The 20,464-nt window shown below is 32.6% G+C and overlaps 4 protein-coding genes across 4 annotated transcripts in view; 2 read left to right on the forward strand and 2 right to left on the reverse strand.

Annotated features, from left to right (window-relative positions):
• Window positions 1-1,049: 1,049 nt before the first annotated feature.
• LOC106133400 (sperm-associated antigen 7 homolog) lies at window positions 1,050-5,268 on the reverse strand. Its single transcript, XM_013333110.2, has 3 exons — window positions 4,989-5,268; window positions 3,722-3,832; window positions 1,050-2,888 (listed from the first exon to the last, which is right to left on the reverse strand). The coding sequence occupies exon 3, from the start codon at window positions 2,551-2,553 to the stop codon at window positions 1,846-1,848; it is 708 nt and encodes a 235-aa protein (XP_013188564.1). The 5' UTR covers window positions 2,554-2,888; window positions 3,722-3,832; window positions 4,989-5,268; the 3' UTR covers window positions 1,050-1,845.
• Window positions 5,269-5,649: 381 nt separating this feature from the next.
• Window positions 5,650-20,464, forward strand: part of LOC106133395 (lysophosphatidylcholine acyltransferase) — a 37,198-nt gene continuing 22,383 nt past the window's right edge. The window contains exons 1-2 of the mRNA XM_013333104.2: window positions 5,650-5,940; window positions 14,051-14,196. Of these exons, the coding sequence (XP_013188558.1) occupies window positions 5,824-5,940; window positions 14,051-14,196 (263 nt within the window). The 5' untranslated portion in view covers window positions 5,650-5,823. The remainder of the gene's footprint in view (window positions 5,941-14,050; window positions 14,197-20,464) is intronic.
• Window positions 8,474-10,829, forward strand: LOC106131312 (uncharacterized). Its single transcript, XM_013330375.2, has 3 exons — window positions 8,474-8,921; window positions 9,064-9,310; window positions 9,417-10,829. Exons 1-3 carry the CDS (start codon window positions 8,730-8,732, stop codon window positions 10,667-10,669), a joined length of 1,692 nt encoding a protein of 563 aa, XP_013185829.2. The 5' UTR covers window positions 8,474-8,729; the 3' UTR covers window positions 10,670-10,829.
• Window positions 10,811-12,592, reverse strand: LOC132902276 (uncharacterized; the record flags this gene model as incomplete). The annotated part of the gene is made up of 2 exons (XM_060946701.1): window positions 12,140-12,592; window positions 10,811-11,984 (listed from the first exon to the last, which is right to left on the reverse strand). Coding segments are annotated over exons 1-2 (1,302 nt in total), but the record flags the coding sequence as incomplete, so codon positions are not given.

Consider the following 20,464-nt stretch of genomic DNA (forward strand, 5'->3'; position numbering starts at 1 on the left):
TTATGATTATATACTAAACAGGATCATGATTTATATTAACCTTCTATTAATTTTAAACCCCTTGACCTTATTTTCTGTATTCGGTACCCATGACGGTCTTAAAAAATTTATCAATATATATGAGAAGAAAAAGAAAGCGTTCAAATATTTTTTATGGATGTTATACAAAAAAAAATCACTACATTTCTTCATTTTATTCGATTCCCAATATATTTTTCCCACTATTTAAACAATATACCTATAGTATTGGTGCTCCTGTTATCAAAATTAACATAATTCAGATGCCGACTGAGAGTGTCAAATGTTTGTTTGTACAAGCTGTCTTATAGCCGTAACTCTGTACGTTGGCATCGACTTGTTGTTCTATTTAAGGATACGTAACTTAACGTGTTGATGGTAAATAAACGTTCTAAAAAAACTGTTGTTATTTATTAAAGATACATACATATATTACACATATAAATTTATTATCCATACATATATACAATCACGTCTATATCTCTTGAGGAGAAGACAGAGTCAATATTTCTGAAAAGACAAAGTTCACATTCCGCTGTTTGGCTTTATGATAGAATTGAGATTCAAATAGTGACAGTTTGTTAGTCCATCGCCTAAAAGAAGAATCTCAAGTTCATAAGCCTCCCCCTTAGTCGCGTTTTGCGAGAACCATGGAAAAGAGATAGCCTTATTCTATTTTCTATTGGCGCCGGGAAATACACGTCAATTATTTAAAATATTTGTTAAAAAAATAAGTAAAACTTGTGGAGAGAAACCTCACCAGCCCAAGTCATTAAAGGCGCACCCCGGGCTCCTCTCCAGAAAGGTGCGGATGTAACCAAGCTAACTGAAACTGTAATTTGATGAACATAATAATATGGAATATAATATTTTATTAAAAAGAAACATTGTTTAGTAAAAACGTATTTGGGTCTGTCCATTTTGACATAATGTCACGTGATATCGTGACGTGTTGAAATTAAAAAGTTTAAAATGTAAAGGTAGCTAATTTGATATCGTATTGAGTATTTCGTCTATCGCATCTTATAACAAAAACAATATTTATTGTAAGGAAATCATTTATTGCTTATACTTCTCAGAATACACATAGGTACTTACATTGAAATAAATCCAGTCTTTGAACTTTAGGTACATACAAAAATAAACTCTTGTTCTAACAAACAATTCTTAATAATTATAGTCTACATGTTAGCAATCAAGGTATGAATGCAAAAACAAAAAAAAAAAAAACCTTTTTTTAAAATTAAAATGCTGGAACAGCACACATTTAAATGTCTTTTTATTTTTATAAAAATGAACTTATGCTTTTGCCATTTATGTTCAAAGTGATCATAAGATATAAATAATGATTACCTCAATTGCATTGTTCACTTCGTCAAATATCTAACTAAAATAATTTGCACTAATACTTACTCAAACAATTTAGAAAGTTAAATTAGCAGCCTTGCGGTTACTAATATTGGTATCAACATATCAATATCACTCAAAATTGATTAACTAACTGATTGCAGATACCGTAAATTGGGTGTACGGTTATTTTTACAACTCTTATCACTATGATATAAATAGGTGCCATAGAAATATAACCACTATGGAAAAAAAGACTTAATAAAAAAAATCTGAATGAAAGGCCTCTTTCCGTCTCTTACAAATAAACGTCAATAAGAAAAAGCCATTTCTTTTTGATTACTCTTCATGATTTTCTCAATGGTTGAATGAGAAAAAATAAAACAATTTTAAGGTAATTTTCCACGTCTAACGCAAGTATTTCTTCCACATTGGTTACATTTCCATGATAGATACTACATACCTATGTTAAAACAAACACTAGGTTTGTTCACTGCCTTCAGCCTTCTCAGTTTCAGCCTTTTTCATCTTTTTAGCTCTTATATCGGCCATGGTCTGTTCAATGGACCGTTGATCCTTTTTATTCTCACTAGGAACTTCACCATAACTCTTGTTTACATTGGTTTTCTGGGCGGCTTGTATCGCAGCATCTTCTCCTATTAAATGTGCATACTTCTGTTTATAAAATGTCCCGCTCAATTCTTCTTTGCCTCGTTTACGTTTCCTATTCCTCTCTTCTTCTGATTCCAAAGCAGCTTGCTTCTGCATCTCTAAATGCCTCTGAGCCATTTCTGCTGCTTTGTCGTCATCCCAAACACCACCTTCTCTACGTACTGTCAGTTCATCTTCAGATGGACCTTTCTCTTTTTTGTAAACAACAGAGTAACGGTCTATACCTTCTTGGCCGAATGAAAATACTTGGACGGTGCCGGCCGTCTCAGCCACATCTCTGATGATAGACCGGTACATTTGGTCCATCGGCTCGAACTGTATGTACGGCTTCGTGTCATCTTTGATGAAATTACTGATTTTCTCCTCAACCCTTTTCCTGAATCTGTTTATTATATTCTTTTCTTCTTTCTGTTTCTTCTCCATAGCCTCTTTTTGCTTTCTCATTGCATTTTTCTGTGCCTCGCTGGAAGACGGCGGGCCTTGCATGGAATTTAATATTGAATCAAGAAAATCCATTTTGTCACACTTTATTTTCCGCGCAAAATGATGTGTACGCGATAATCTCCGGGATGCGGCGTTGCCAATCAGGGAATATGCGGAGGTTTTCCACCAACGGTTCAGTGTTTAAACCCTTATACGTTAAAAGGTTCAGAGAAGTTTGGATTTGAGCACAAACCTGCCCACCGAATGTGACAGTGTCTTCGGCAAACTCTAAAAGCTGAGCTAAGGGGGGTTGGAATGTTGTGCCTTTAACAAGCGAAGAGTTTGGTTCCAGGTCTGCTAGTCTGCAACTTTCTAGTAGTGTGGTGTGCTTCTGGAGGAGTTTCTCAAATAATTGTTCAAGTGTAGATCTGTAATAACAAACAATTAATTTATTTATTTAATAGCTGTTGCTTCGTCCGCGTAAATTTCGAGTGGAATCTAGAATAATTTGAAATAAAAAAAAGAAATATCTTGAAAAAAAAATCCTTTCTATTATTCATTCTAAATGCCCCTCTATCCATTTCAGTCAAAAATACTAAATGTACAGACAAAATATTTTTACCGTTTTATTATATGTATAGATGGCACACAATACAGTTTTACAACATAAAATGTCTCAACATATATAGCAAAAAGGTTCATAACTGGTTGAAAACCAATTAGTGCGCACATCATGCTTTAATTAGTGACAAGTAAATTAAGTGCATTGAATACAATTTTACAAGAGGAGACAACCATTAGGATTTTTAGAGATATGATAACCTAGCTTAATAATTTAAACTTATTTAAATGTAATAATGGTTACGGTGAGTGATATATGTCCTTAATTTGCTTCGTATAAAATCTATGAGAAGTTTCGACTTTTACGAAGTCACTATATGTTCTTAATTTATGGTTGCTGTCCACATAAACCATAGATTAAAAGCATACATAGAGAAAAACAAGGTGAAATCGAAACTAATATTATAAATGCAAAAGTAAATTGTTTTCTCTTTATGGGTTATCTATTGAACCCATTGAACCAATCTTTTTTGAATTGAGTATAATATATTTAAGAGTCTGGACGTAGGACACTTTTCATCCCGGTAAAAACAAATAGTTTCTGTGGAGTTAGTGAAAAACGTGCATTCTCTTTTAGTCAGAGCTACATTCGCACGGGCTAAGCTGCAGGTAAAGCTAGTAATAAAATAAGCTCACTTACAGTTTACCCTTGATTTCTTGAATGTCTTCAGATATTTGACTATGAAGGGTTGCGGAAAGTTTACTTTGTAGATCACCAAACTCCTCCAAAGGTGTCCCAATTAATTCAGCTCTGCAAACATGAATTGTAGGTTTGTTTTACAGCAATTTCTTGAAAAACTATTGATTAAATCTTAACAATAATGCGGTGTGGTTCCTGGCACTTTGGAATAAGACTATTTCCTTTTTTTTGCCATGGATGTCGTAAAAGGAGACTAAGGGATAGGCTAATAAACTTGGGATTCTTCATTTAGGTGATAGGCATCAATTAAAATTATATGATGGGCCCTTGATTTGAAGAGAGGGGTGGAGGAGTACCCCCAGTTTCACACACCATTTTCGTGACATTCGTTAGTGTTTGAGGTTATGACTGTATTGAGAGTTACTATGACAAATTTGGAAATATTTTTTATTTGACTACAATGAGGGCGAGGTTGTGTTGTTGGGTCTCCCTCCCCCTACTCCTGTTTTATAAATTTACTCATTTATAGATTCAGGTGGTAATAAAAATTAGCCTAACCTAACATCTTTTCTGCATTCACTCATTTTGAACAGCAACTCTTAACATAAAAAATAACTAACTGTAAGGGTTTTTTCAATCAAGGTCATCAAATTGATGGTTAACGGTCCACAAAGACTTTGTTTAAATGCTTGTGGCCCAAAAAGGGCATTCCACTTGGTCAGGTACCAATGACTTTTTTTATATATTTGCACCATCCCTTTATTGTCCTGATTTACCCACTCTAAGATTGTGATCATATAATAATACTGAAGATCGTCTGAGTCGAAACGGTAATGTGCTCGGTAAAAATGGGTGGTGCGCAGAAAGGCACAGCGGCAAGCTCAGCCATGTAACAATGACCCTTTTCAAAGTAAAGTTCATTAGTTTAAATACTAACCAATGCTCTGATGGTAAGGGAAAAGATCGTGAAGAAACCTGCATATTCAGGCAACTGGATGTGTAACCATGATCCATCCAATACGGGTTAGGTTCTCTTGCAAAGGTTGCGGCGGTCAGAAGGGAATCGTTTCGTGTAAAAACATGACTCACCCAACCCAGGATACATGGTCAAAGGCATTCGCCCGGGTTCCTCTCCGGAGTGGTGAGGATGCAACCGGTACTAAAGGAATTAATGTGTGCTGACTAGGTCACACACAAAAAACAATAGTTCTTATTTAAAAAACTCTTATTGACAAACAGTAAAACAAAGCTATATAGCAAAACTTACTCTTTGATGTTTTTGCAGCGTTTTATCAATTTATTTATAGAAACTGCGCAGTCCTGGCAGTCTTTCAAACACGTTTTGGATGTGTTGTAAAATTCCTCGAAGAACGAAAAGTAGTCAATGATTTGCTTTTGTATTTTTTCTGCCATGATACGATATGTAATCCATAACGAATAAATTCAATGAAATTTATAAGAAACAGCGTTATCAGAAGTGTTTGCAACAAACAATGCCAAACCAAGCCAATCAGCCAACCCGCCGTGTACTTTATTTTTGAGACTTGCTATTTATTGAATGACAGTGACGTTTATTCATCGCTTATTCACATGACAACGAACGACAAATTCAGGAATTCCGAAAATGGATGGAATACCGTTATAGGGCCGTCCGCGTGTCTTAGAGTGAACCGGTTTTTTCGGTAACTGGTTTTGTTTTCATTATTTTAGAATTAATACTACCTATATAAAAAAAAAATAGACACTTGTTTGACATTTGATAAATAAAATAAAGAATTTGTGCTCGAAATTCCAAAAAAAGAAACCGAACAACAAGTACTATCGATTTAAATCGGAGCTGTTCTGTCGTTCTGTGTTGTCGACTCGATTGTAGTCGACTGTCAATATAAGAAACTGTCCAATAACACCAGTTTCGACTTTCAGTCAAGACGAGTGCATGTGTGTTTGTGACGTGAATTATTTATTTCGATAAATATACGTCATTTATTAAAATAAAATAAGTGTTCGAATTATTATGTTTGTTTGATTAATATTGTACGTAAAATGAGTGAAGTTAGAATCTTATATTTAGATCGTATGGCATTAAAGTGTTTGTGGTGAAAATGAATGGTAAAATGCACAGTGAAACCGGCGCTTTCTCATCTGACGGCATGCGCGCCGAAATATTAAACCCTTTCGTTCACAAATTGGAGTTAGACAATACGTATGACAAAATAAAGGTACGAATAAGTTTTGACTACTTGGTTTTGGTACAATAAAAACAAACTAAATGTCCTAATTTGTATAAAGATTAAACGAAGCATGATGGCTTTTCTGCGCAGGCTTGAAAACTGGTGTTCGGGAAAGAGGGAGGTCTTCATTTACATGTACAGATATATTCCTTTTATATCAAATCAAACATTTTAAATGTCACATTGTAAATAAAGAATTGACTTAAAAGAGCAATTAACAAGCTTAAAAAAATTTACAAACAAAAATAATTTGACGCTTGAAATTATATTATATTAACGATTCCTACAATAGTTTAATCTAATAAAAATAAAATAAGTTTGGCTTTAAAATATGTAAAACGAAAGGAAAAAAGGGACTACTGCCAAACTGCATAAAATCAGTGCTAATTAAAACAATAACCACATAGGTACTTCAATAATTTATTTATATTTTTTAGGCACTTTAGAATAGAACCACTCCATATCTTTCCCATGGATGTCGTAAAAGGCCACTAGGCGAAAGGCAACAAACTTGGGATTCTTCTTGTAGGCGATGGGCTAGCAATATGTTACTATTAGAATTTTAATTCCATCATTAAGCCATACAGCGATACAGCTGAAAGTGGCTTTTCAGTCTTTACCAAACTGTAGGCTTTGTCCACCACACAAGGGATATAGACGTCTACATGTCCTAAAAAGTTACAAAGCAAACTGTGAATGTATCACTCTCAATTCAATTTGATGAGGCAATTGAATAAAACCTTGAAATTATCCTGATTTGAATACCAATAAGTATTTATTGTACCATTATATCCTAGAAGGCTTTCGTGATACTTTTAATTATTGTACCTACCTAGCCAAAGTAAAAGCAAAAGACTAATATGACTGCACTTAAAATAAAAAGTGTAAATCGACTTATGTATTAATTATTATGAAGCTAGAGACAGTAGTTTTTCAAGATGTTCATCATAATCGACATTAACTGTGAATGAATGCAGTGATTGATTTGAATTACTTTTATTAAGACTACTGTTAGATTTGCAGTTAAAAATAAGGCAAAGACATTATCTAAGTTAATATTTTTCAGTTAGAGAGTATTTCATGTAGATACCTACGTACGCGCCATTAAATTTGCGTTATTATTTAAATCAACAATAAAAATGAGAAAATGTCATAAGAAAAAAAGCAAGTTTTTCCTGACCGACCTTTATAAAAATCCAAATCTGAGTTAGTCATCACTATGTTTAATAGTAGGTGGTATTTCTAGTGTATGTATATCAATATTTGCGGACTACACAAAACCTGTTTACGACCGAATGTTCCGCTTCTATTGTAAACATTTTAAAGATTGGCATTTCTGTCCCAATAGTTATTTTGACGAATTATGTACCATTGTCTATTATGGACTTATTGATTAGTTTATACACGGAATATAAATACATGCTGGAGAAAGTTAAGCAATTCGTTATGCCTTTTTGTGGTGACATCATTTTATCAGCATCTCAAGCAGAACGTGATTGCTTGAGATTCTAAAAATGCTAAGCATATAAAAAATAATGAGCAAACAACAAATGCTTGCAACTTGCATTGAAATGCCATAAGAGTTAGTATTGTAAATATTAAGACTTGTAATATTCAACACTCGTATCTGTATAGCTTATTATGAAGCGAACATAGACACATCAAATAATTTTAATAAGTTTTGAACGTGTCAGTTAAATTTTGACTTTCCCACTACAACGTTATATAAGAAAAAGTATGTATAGAAAATACAATTTGCAGGTCAATATTGATGTAGTTATATACTAACATGTTTTTGTACTGAATGCGAGAAGAACATATAAAATCTACGACTACAATCAATAGAATAGAATAGATTTATTTTCAAAATTGGATACAAGGTATCACTTATTGACGTCACATAACTTAAATCTAATTATAACTACTACCGCTTCCAAAGCGCATTATCAAATATAGGAGTCCAATCATTAATTGTAGGAGTTGAAAATAATTGAAGAATGACATACCTACTTAAAGAAAATTTTCTCACATCACTTGACACTTGATAGTGTCAACTATGATAATTAAATAAAATTAGGTACAAAAAGTGCATGACGTAATTAACGTAAAAAAATAAAACCAATCGTTAACGGTTTCTACCGGTTTGCTTAGTATATGGCAAAGTACCTATACAGATAGCTGAACAAGCAAAAATATTTCTGTTATATATATTTATACAGAGCCAGCAGTCTGAGAGACTGAAAAATGGCTGGATAACATTGGCTATTCAGATAGTAATATAAATAAATATGGTTGTTTAAGTAATTATTTGTAATTAGTATCTTAATTTTCTTTTGTACGCTTTTATCACTGCGAGACGTGTCTGTATCAAAAAAGCAGGTACCCATCGCCGCGACTCTAACGATACAACCAGCTTGCTAAACCTATTAATTACAACGAAAAATTTCTGCCAACAATAAATTAACGAGTTAAAAAAAAAGAACTACGAGATCTGTCTCCTTTTATATTTTATAATAGGGAACCGGACAACTTTTCAGATTGTGTTTAAAAATAATCTTTATTTATTTATATATCCATAAAAAATAATATTTTAATTAAATAAATCTTTTAGAGTATTTAAAAACGTAAAAAACATAAATTATTTAAAATTGCCGCGAAAACAGCACTTTACGTCAATTCAGATCGCGTGACGTCAAATATTTGGAAAACAAACTACAAGCCCTATTAAAAGTGATCAGTGCTTAGATAATTTAAGTATTTTGTAGTTCTCAATCATCATGGACCGAAAAACATATCGTTGGTGTGTTGTACCTCGATGTGGAAATACATCAGTTACTACTCCAAATAAAATTTTCATTGATGTACCTCGAAAACCAGACATAAGAAAGAAATGGTTATGCCTAGCGAGACGAAAGTGCGATGGAATGTCTAATACTTCATCAATTTACTTTTGCGAAGATCACTTTGATGTAAGTACTGTACCTAGAGTATTATTACACAGCCCACAACAGAAATAATCATAATTAGTGTGTATGTAATGTAGGTGTTATAGGTTATGTTTTCCTTTAAATGTTTTATGTGTGCATAAACAATCTTGTATTTGTGTTTTAGCTGCCGAATGACATGGAAAATTACATGCGATACCATATAATGGGCTTTGTAGGCAAAGTTATGATGAAACCTGGCAGTCTTCCGTCAAGATTTCAATGTCAAACAGACAGAAAAAGAAGTTTGCCATTAACAACTAAATCGCGCCCTGCTGCTATTAAGAGGCAGAGATTAGCCCTAGTACAAGAAGCCCTAGATGAGAGTGAAGTGGATTGTAATACTGAGACTGTTAACATGACTTTGCCCCTCAGTAAGTACATAATTACTTATTTATGGAGCAAAATTTTTGCATTTAAAATTTTAGTATATTTTGTTAAAATTTTGATTCATTTATAAAAATGCCTTGTTTGTTTTAGAAACACAAACTGTAGCCATAGGAGATGAACAACTGCAGGAGCCAACACATGAAGATAAATGTGTACAAGTTTACATAAAAAGTAAATATTTCAGAAGCAAATATGCACAGACGGAAAAAAAATCCCAGAACATGGGAACATCCCCTTTGAAGACATTGACAGCAGCTGTGTCAACATCTCCCTTCAAAGTAGAAGAATATGTAAAGCCTTTTAAACCTACTATTTGCAATGTAAATAGACAATTAATGTTTAGATCTGATAGTGATGTATCATTGTACACTGCATCATCAACTCGACCATCTTCACCTTCAGTCCAATCACTACAGTATAAATTATCTTCAACATGCAGTAGCTTTAATGAAGAGGAAGCTAAAATAGAAAAGGAAACAGAGGCCAAGCAAGCTCTGATCAATACAATAAAAAAAATTGAAGCCAAACCTCGCTTATACATTGGCATACCTAAAGATTGTTATTTTTTAATAAACTTGATACATACAAACACTGGCATACCTACTGAACATATTTTACTATGTTTAAAAAAAATTAGGTTGAACACTACATTTGAGGAACTTGCAGATCAATTTGGGATATCGCCATCATATGCTGGGAAAATATTTCTAAAGAATATTCCAATACTTGCTAATAGTCTTAAACCTTTTATTGTAGAATTAACTAAAGGTAATGTTAAGAGAACCCTTCCAATAGCATTTAGACACCGCTACAACAAAGTCAACTGCATTATTGACTGTTTCGAAATTGAAATAGCAAAACCCTCCAAGTCAATTCATCAAGCTTTGACATGGTCAGATTACAAGAAAGCGAATACTATTAAGTACTTCATTTCAAGTACCCCTAATGGCTTAGTTAATTTTATATCACCAGGGTATGGAGGGCGTATAAGTGACACATTACTCACAGAAGAATGTGACTTTATGCAAACATTGCACCCTGGTAGTTGGGTATTAGCTGATCGTGGCTTCAGGCATATTGAACAAATCTTGATACAAAAAGATTGTCATCTTCTGAGACCCCCGAGTGTAGCTCAAAATGCTAAGTTAACTAAGCAAGAGGCTTACAAAACTAAACAAATTGCAAGTTTGAGGATTCACATTGAAAGAGTGATCCGAAGGATCCGGGAATTTACAATGTTGAAACCTCACTCTGTCATAAATTCTAAATTGGTACGAGTGCTAGATGATTGTGTTACAGTAGCATGTGCTCTAATAAACTTGCAAGATAGCTTAGTCAAATGAATAGGTGATCTAAATATTTTCTATTATTGTGATACCTAATTATATCTTTTATATACATTTTATCTTACTTACTTTAATCTGTGAATTTTAATAAATAAAACTATTAACAAATTGTTTATAATTATAATTTTATTTCGTGCTTTCATACAAAATAGGGAATATTTCTTTTTTCCAAAATTCACTTATACAAGAGATATACAGTTTAACTAAGTTTTCATCATAGTTGACTAGCAACATTTCCACATTATTAGATTTTTCAAAGTTTGAATCTGCAACACAAAAGTAACAATATCTCAAATTTGTCACAAACATTTGGATTTGAATTTGTGCCATACATTTTTCTGTAACCTTATTATCTTTTATATAATTTTGGTATGATTTTTCATTAGTTGGGCACTTAATTTCAATACAAAATTTTTTATCAAAAATACCATCAGGAGAACCAGCAATGAAAGGGTATTTTGATGAAATAAATAACCCACACTCCTTCACCTTTTTCCCTAATGTTTTTTCCACAATCATTTTTACTTGGCTTTCTAAGTGTCGACCTCTCCTCATGGCTTTTGTATCAGGTGTTTTGGCTCCCATAATCATAGCAGTCAAAGATCCACCCACAGTGTGACATTTGATTACTTCATACGCTTTTGAAGCTGTAACTCGCCCATATCTCAATTCGTGCCACAATTTGTTTTTGTATTGTGATCGAGTATTCTCTTCAATCATTTGAATGTTTGTTTCAGTGAAATACTTTGCTATAGTATCTAAAAATACATCACAATCACTATTGTTGCAATGCTCTATAATGAGATAATGAAGTGATAATTTCTCATGCTCTTTAATACTGCTGGAACTAGTATATTTCAGTAATTCACAGTTAGTAACATTTCGATTTGCTGCTGCTCGAAGAAATTGTGTCAGCATATTATTATGAGGTGGAATTTTTTGTGCAAGACGGGGTCTTTTTCCAGCTGATAAATCTTTCACAGTAATATACTTTACACTAGTACCAACTTGAGCCAACTTTGATTTCTTCCAGTAGCACTGTATTTCAGTACAGGATGGCTCCTCACTTCGCCTGTGCACCCACAACAGGAAAGCCACAGCATGTTTGCATCCACCTGTTGAAGCAGCACAGTCATGGCACTGAACGCTGATGATTTTTGCTTCTTTTTCGTTAACTACCATAGTCGCGGCATAAGATTTTGACCGAACTTTATGCTCTGGACACACCTTGCATTTGATAGTACACATATCCGCTTCACGATGAAGTTGTACGTATCCTATGGCATCATCTCCGTAAGATTGTCTCGCAGATCTGGAAACATGCAAAACCAATAAATAAACCTTGAAAATAATAGAAAATACATTATGTTGGTAAACAGTGAAACTTGTTTTAGGTTATGTTTTCTTTTGTTATTTCTTCAATCATTTCTGTTGTTAAGATAAACAAAAAGAGGTTGAAATACTTACACAAGTGTTTTCACATTTCTAAATTCAGCAGAACAAAAGTCAGAATTAGTGGCAAAGAAACTGCCGACCATGAAAATATCAACTTTTGGGAGATTTCTATTGTCGGCTTTTGTATAACCTTGTTCCATGATAAAAGATTGATAGGCGGCTTCAAGCACTTGCGACAACTTCTGTTGTGACTATAGTCCTTCAATTCGTAATTAATTTCAATTAAATATTTTTAGAAAAATGCAAATAAATCGCAGAATAACTCGAAATAACATACAAAGCGGCGTTGTTTACTTATCACTTCTGAGGTATGACGTCACTCACTGTGATTGGTGTTTGGGTTCTTACGCTGCACAGATGAAAAATATTGGATTTATGCAACTTTATTTATTGATTTAAAATTATAAATAATTATTATTTCTTAAAAATCTTTATTAAGTGATGTTCTTGTATAACAAACTTTATTTTAAAACACAACTCAGATTTTTTTTCGATTACTGTCCGGTACCCTATTCGCTTAAAGCCCTATCTACTTCAAAATCCACGTTATGAATAATGGAATCATTGTCAGTGATTTCCTGAATTATTGTGACACGTGTTTGGACGATATCACTACACAGATATTACCTATATATGTACAACACTGACCTTTACTTGCGCCAATAACGATCCGATTATTTTTGTACCGGTAATACACCTCAACATTCCTATCTGTACACATTATGGAAAGTTTTATAGTACTCAATGCCGATATGAATTAAATAAAAAAAGAAACTAATAAATAAAAATAAAAGTACCTTTTATATTTTGAAAATTGTTGGACTATCCATTCACATTCACAATTTGTGAATGTAAGTAGGTACCTACTTTCGAAATTTCGAAAATGTTCTAACGTTGAACGTTTTAAAAAGAATTATGTAGTGTCATGGTATTTAGTTGTAGTTCGGTGATTTTTTTTCGAAGACAATAATTATTTATGTATTTAAAACTTTTAAAAATATCAAAATACAATATTTTTCAGAAGGCGATTAAAAGCAAGGTTTAACTTTTATCTTATGATGTGTCCGAATAAAAGATGCTTACTTCAAAAACTGCCATAGGAATGATTTATATAAGAAGAATGTACCAAGGTATATTTCTGGATGAAGATAAAAATACATAATTAATTTTAATAAAATAATGTAAACAGGAAGATAAAACATATAGGTACCTACTAATTTAATGTTAAGAACGAAATTTATCATGTGAAACATAAATGTCTGATTCTGATAAAACATTAATAAGTATGTTGTGGAGAGAAAGTTAGCTAGAGCCATTAACTCGAAATATCTTAAAATTGACAATAAAATTATTTAATTGTTAATTTTGCTTACAATATTTACGTGTACACGTATGTGTGTAATTTATCAAATCAAAGTTAAACTTTCACAATTAGCCAATTATCCTCGTTGGAATGCAGACATCTATAATATATCACAATGCAATATTTCAAAATAATCAGCAAATTAATTATTTCTATGTGTATGATTTATAAACATAAATTTACATATCATTGTTATTTCATATAATTTATTTGTATTGATATTGTTCTCTTAAATCGTTGAGTACTGAAATAAGGCCACAGATAATTATTAAGTCTGAATTTGGAAATATATAATCTTAATTATTCATTCATATAATTTCAGTATATCCCTTGCGGGGTAGACAGAGTCAACAGTCTTGAAAAGACTGATAGGCCACGTTCAGCTATTTGGATTTAAGATAGAATTAAGATTAAAATAGTGACATGTTGCTAGTCCATCGCCTAAAAGAAGAATCCCAAGTTTATAAGCCTTATAAGTTTATTTATTTATAGTCAACATTCAAACATAAGTACACTCAATTGTTAGATTTTCACTAATAAAACTATTTGTTTTGTTTCAGACGGCGATATTCACAGTGATACTGCTTCCATTTAGAGTAATAGTCATTTGCTATCTAATAGTGACTGCTTGGTTCCTAGCCTGCATAGGTCTTTATGGCCTGAGCGAAGAAGATCTCAGAAGAAAACCGATGACTGGATGGAGAAGGTAATCTTATAGATGTTAAAATTATGTAAATTAGCCACCCTTCTTGCCTATGGATGAGGAATTTATCGTTATTGAAGATCCCGCTAAAAAAACTCCTCATTAAAAGTTTATGAATAGCCATTGTGGTTTAGTCAAACTATTATAACGGGTTGACGTGTAATTTCGTCACATAACGGGTTGATGTTAATATAGGAGAGTATTTTATGAATTAATATAATTATTATTAGTCTCCCTTATAATACCGTTACTGCACCAGTTTCCACAGATAATAATATGTTGATATCTTATTTTTGTCTATAGGTTTGATAATTTTTCAAGCAAATCTTTTGTCAGTCAAAAATTTTGTTTGAACAGCCAATCATGATCTAAAAATTAACGATTAAGTTATCGATATGTCATGACCTATTTTATTAACCTCAATTTTATTATTTAAATAACCTAGTATCTTTAAATAAGTTTACAATTATTACAAGCTAAAATAATATTTACTAACAATACCAGATAACATTGTTGTTATAAATACCTGGGTGAATCAATGACGGAGCAAATTTTAAATATGTGCTCTAAAAAATAATTTAAATATAAAAGTTTTTGTAATAATAAATCATTTATTCAGTAAAAATCACGTAACAACACAAATTGTAGAGGCCTTCTAGTAGATTAAAGACAAAATCTACCAACATCTACTGAAATTTCTTCTCATTTTACTACAACAGCAACTAGCTACCAAAGAAATTGTACTAAAGCACTAGGTACCTCCTACTTAATTTTCCGCATAGAGTTGATATTCTGACGTATGATTAGGTCAATGTCAATTTTTTACTCTTTCGTTTGTGTCATTGTTGTTTTATATGCAGTCTTTGGTTCTATATTAAAAGGCTCGTTTTTGTGTCAATGTTAAGCTCGTAGATGGTAATTACTGTTCAATTCTTCAAACGATTTTTCGTAACTTAACATTTTTCAAAGTCACAGGAAACTGCAATATCTTTTTTTAAAAGAGTTCAGACAACTCTTAAAATAGCCCAAGGCGGTTTAAAATAAAAGGTATCTAAAAACCGTGAAGGTTTTTGTTTGGAGGTTTCAGTTTAATTTCAGTCTTTGTTATTTTTTGTAGCTAGCTCTAGCTTTCATTTAGCAGAAAGGCGATAACTAAGATCTAATTTTATTCCACCTACAATTTTATAACACAAAATATTAGATTATATTTCCCTTTTCCCAAAAAAAATGATAATGACTTTATTGTTCAACAATTTTTTTTATCTCATATCAACAAGGCAATTATTGTACATTCAGATTTAAATTAGACTACTTAATTACCCGAAACGAACCCAAAATAATTTCTGCACACAATATGTACACTTCACCTTTGTATTTTAGGGTCGATTTGCATTAAAATGCACTTGATCCAATTTGTGTGTCAGACACTTGAAGATGTGGAACGTCAGGTCCGTTGATGTGACCTTGATGACACGACAGCTGTCGAGGTCAGCTGCATCGCGAGCCGGATGGAGTGGCATCGATCAAAAGACAATTAAGATGGCGGGCATGTAGGATGTTAGTGAAATTTGTCGGAGTATAAAAGTGCTTATGATTTTTTAAGTTTTTATGATTTTGCATATCGAATACTACTTATAACAACATTTCGTTAATTTTTTGTTATTTTAGTAAGAGAAAGCGTTTAAAGCATAATATATTAAAAAAATCAAGCCAATAACAAACGCTAAAATTAATACTGAAATGTGTGTTTATAGAAGTTTGCTAATGGATATTGGAAATGTGAAATTAATGACTTATTTTTTCCGGTATTTTCGGAACTATCGGATATCGCATCGCATCACTATGGCGCAATGACAATGACACCATTTTTTTCGGTAGGATGACGGGAAAATAGAAATCGGCGCGTCAATTTTAAAATTAATAAATGACAAATGCCATTACATATAGGTAGGTCATTATCTTTTTTTTTCTAAAAATTTTGTTTGTCAGTTTGTTTGCAATTCAGTAAAAATTGTAATGAAATTTTGAATACATGCAAGTCATTCCATTATACCTAATGACGTGTAATTCTTTTTCTTTACCCAAACAAACACCATAGTTTTTTGTAAACTCGTTAAATACGTCCACAGAATTATAACATGTAAAATATCTACGTGTACGCACCTGTATATTGACACAATAAATTCACCACGTCACTATTAAAATGAGATTATCCGAGCATAGGTACCTACTATTAAATATGTAGATAGCCTTACCTAATTAAATCATTATTTGATGTTTTTGGCATTATTATTATTAAAAACATAATACCTGTCGTATATACCTACTGTTATTAAACATACAAATTCAAGTATTATGACGTAAACGAGAGAGCTTACCTACGTTAGATATAGGAAATGCCCGAAGATTTTAATATTATGTGAAGTTAAACATTTAATCACCTTATAATTATTTATTGCACAAGAACATTATAGGAAGTAGACGATTACCTGTTTTCTTGTGAAGTAAGGTCCAATGGCGAAGACTGACTAGAAAGTAAGGTGGCGAGAGTGAGAGTATTTCTACCTACTATACCGTCGTTTGTATGACCTACTTATCCATCAATTTACGTAAAAGACTTACTGTTAGACGGTAAACATGTACCTATTCCTACAATTTGATATTAATATGTACCTAAGTAGTTTTATGATACGGAAATGGAAAAGGTGCCTTGATTCAGAAGTAGGTTTAGAATTTATAGTTAGAGACGGTCACACGTTGGTCTAAAGTACCTACCTAAGTAGGTACTTTCCAATCATAAAATTGTCTGGTCTTTTTCGTCTAAGTATCTATAATGTAGGTAGTTAGGTATATATTGTCATACTTATATTTAGTCCACTTGTAAGTAATTTATTTTTAAGTAAATGATATGAATTTGTAAGACGTAGAATGATAATCAACTTTATGATTTCTAAATAAAGAAACAGAGCTCATTTTTCGTCCTCATTTCACTCTAAAAAACCATTACGTGCCTTTTTGAGTCAAACTCGAATATATTTTTATTGTTCATACTTACTTGATATATGTTGAAAAACATATCTTTTTTTTATTTACATAGTTATTTGAAATTTAATGACCAAATTTTACATTTTTTTACGTCAATTTCAAAATTTGCTTATTAGATAGACCTTTACTTGTACTTTAATAGATCTAATTACCTACTTACGTGTTAAAATCCTAATGCCATTCGACCTGGTAGTTCATGTTTTAAGTGAAAAAATTATCACAGTTGTTACATACCTATTCATATAATTCGCCATTATTAAGTTTAACGTGCCCGAATATCTATAGTGGGATAATTTTTTTTAATATTATAATAAGTGAAAGGGCTTCTTTTTATCAGTAAGCGAGAGTAACAGCACTGATAAATTTATAAATAAATATCTATCTGCTTCAAAGACTTCAATATACATAGCTATGCACGTGTAAAACCGGTTGTCACAACTAGTTTGATACGTGAATGTTATAGTACCTATGGGTACATATTGTTTGTATTTAAAGTAGGGGATTGCAATGACAGGCAAATGGGCGTGGAGCGTTTTGGTATATTTTATTTTAGTTCATTTGTAGAGATAGTTAGAGAGAGAAGAGTATAAAGTCTTGTATTCACGAACGTATCGTTAATAACCTCCTTAAAAATAAACACATTAAATAACCAAGTTTCTAACAGGAGCCATAAATCTTAAAACATTTTCAGAAAATTGTCTATTTCTGATTGGTGTAGATAAAAAAAGACACGTAAAGTACAAGGCAAATTAAGGTTATTTTTTATTCAAATATTTTTAGTTTCAAGTGGTTTTTCAGGCTGGTTTCATTTTCGCGCCATTCTATAGAAAAAAAAAACAATTTGAATTTGGAACGTTTGTGAACAGCAAACTGCGCTTCTCGATCCTGTCGCTCACTCGATTGGTGGTGGCAGTAGCCGGCTTCCACCGCGTCAAGATCCTTGGACGCGAGCACCTCCCGCCGAGCCCCCGAGACGCCCCCGTAGTCGTCATGGCGCCTCACTCGAGTTTCTTCGATGCTATCGCGATCGTCGTACTCGGGGCTCCAAGTGTCGTGGCTAAGGCCGACACGGCGCGTCTGCCTTTTATTGGACGTAGGTTATCAGTGGAGGGTTTTGAAGCGACAGGACAATAGGGTTAGGAATGTAGATTTGTTAGGCTGAAAAATAAACTAATTCAGAGAATTCTTGCAAATCGCGCTCTATGTTTTTAAATGATATGTGCAATTTCGCGCCTTATTCAATATGTAGTATCTTGGAATAATAATAAAAATTTTAAAAATGTTGGGGAAAACTTAAACCATTTTTCTGAAAATTCTATTGTCTTGTTGCTTTAAAATATAATATCATTGCATTTGTTAACGGTTATAGATAAAATTAAAATATAAACACGTAGTTAATATTTAAAGCGTTACGCGGTATTTTGTAATTACAACGATTGTTAAAAAACACTCACACCTACCTATCTAGGTTAATTTAACTAGCGAGTAAGCAGATGAAAATTACCTTTTTAATTATGCAAAGTATACAAAATAAATTAACAATTATTTGCTTACTCTAAAGTCTAAGTAGTAAATGTCAGCAATTAAATTTTAGTTTCGATTATTCTTTTGTAAAAACATAATTAAGAGAAGTAGGCTGTTTCTTTAAAAAGTAACTGTTGGTCGTAAAAAAATAGGGTTTATGCAGTAATTTCTATCTCGATGCGTTTATGTGGTACTAGGGAAAGCCCGCGGCCCCGCCTGCATATTACAAAAATCCCGTTATCTACCGTTCCCGCGCGAATTTTTTGAGATCTCCTGATCAGTGAGTGTTTTTCGTTTTTGTAAAGATAGGTATATGGATAAACTTTGAGGTACGTATTAACCCCTACATGCTATGTTTTGGATTGAAGACAAATCTGTTAAATTCATAGAAAAAAAATATATCTAATTTCACGTTAACAAATGCAGTGTATTGTTTAGAGGTTTCATGTTAATTTGGCCAAAGTTTTGTGTGTTTCCTTAGTTGCATTCTTTATTAAATGTGCCGTGCACACGATTAAGAGTAGGTACATATCCGGTGTATAAGTTGACCCATAGTGGTTAGCCAGAGGCGTCGACAGGTGGCAGCTTGCATAAAAAGACTGCGTATTGGTCAACTTATAGCCGGGCTGTAGTTGTTCTTATTATCTCTATGTTGTGCACCGTTTGTAGACAAAATACATATGTGTCTTTGAAGGACTTATAAACAATCTGGAAGCCAAGATCCTAAATAAGAATTAAATAAACTCATCTCTTTCTGATTGGCCTTATAGTAGGAGTAAAAATTCGATTCCCATCCATTTCATTTAAAATTCAAAACTTTTATTCATTACTATGGGACACTTCAATATCACTTAATAATTGTCATATATTTTGGTTTCAAAACCTCGGTTGACGTCAATTGAATTACTTAAAACTAAGTTTACTGCTCCTTCCAAAGCGTAAGTGCAGAATAAGCGGTAACAAACTGCACTGCAGCTTTTTCTTCTTTGTAATTGGTGTTTAAGAAATAGGCAAACGAGATTCTGAAAAATCTGATTTTGTAAAATCGCGGCTTCTAGATAGTTTATGCTTTGGTAGTTGTCCTTGTCTTATAGTACGAGTATTTTATAGTATTTTTGTTTTGTTAACGTTTTGGCACGTTTTTTTTGCCGCTCGTGTGCAATAGGATTGTCTATGACTTCGTTATCGTAGTGTTTTTTTGTCTAGTGTTTTTATTTGTACTGCATGTTACGGCTATGAGTTTAGGATTGATTGAATGTTGTACAGTTTTTTTTAATAAATAAATGGTCTTAATCATTGCCATAAAGAGCCATCAGGGCGCTTTGTGGGTTTGATATTATGTATTTGTATATTCATTTTATTTGCCTGTAAAAATTATACAAGTGTATAGTTACGTAAAATATTTTTTTTTATTACCTATTAAAGTCTTATTACATTGGTGTAAACTCATCATATATAGGAAACAAAAGAATGCTGAGTCTGTTACCCTGTATAAAATTTTAGTCGTAACACAATTTTAGCAATAAATTAAAAAAGTACTCGGATTTACCGCCATACATAACACATACATACATACACGTCTATTCTATATCCCTTGCCGGGTAGACAGAGCCAACAGTCTTAAAAAGACCGAAAGGCCACGTTCAGCTGTATGGTTTCATGATGAAATTGAGATGCAAATAGTGACAGGTTGCTAGCCCAT

The sequence above is a fragment of the Amyelois transitella genome, chromosome 11 (genome assembly GCF_032362555.1).
Source record: "Amyelois transitella isolate CPQ chromosome 11, ilAmyTran1.1, whole genome shotgun sequence".
NCBI lineage: Eukaryota > Metazoa > Arthropoda > Insecta > Lepidoptera > Pyralidae > Amyelois > Amyelois transitella.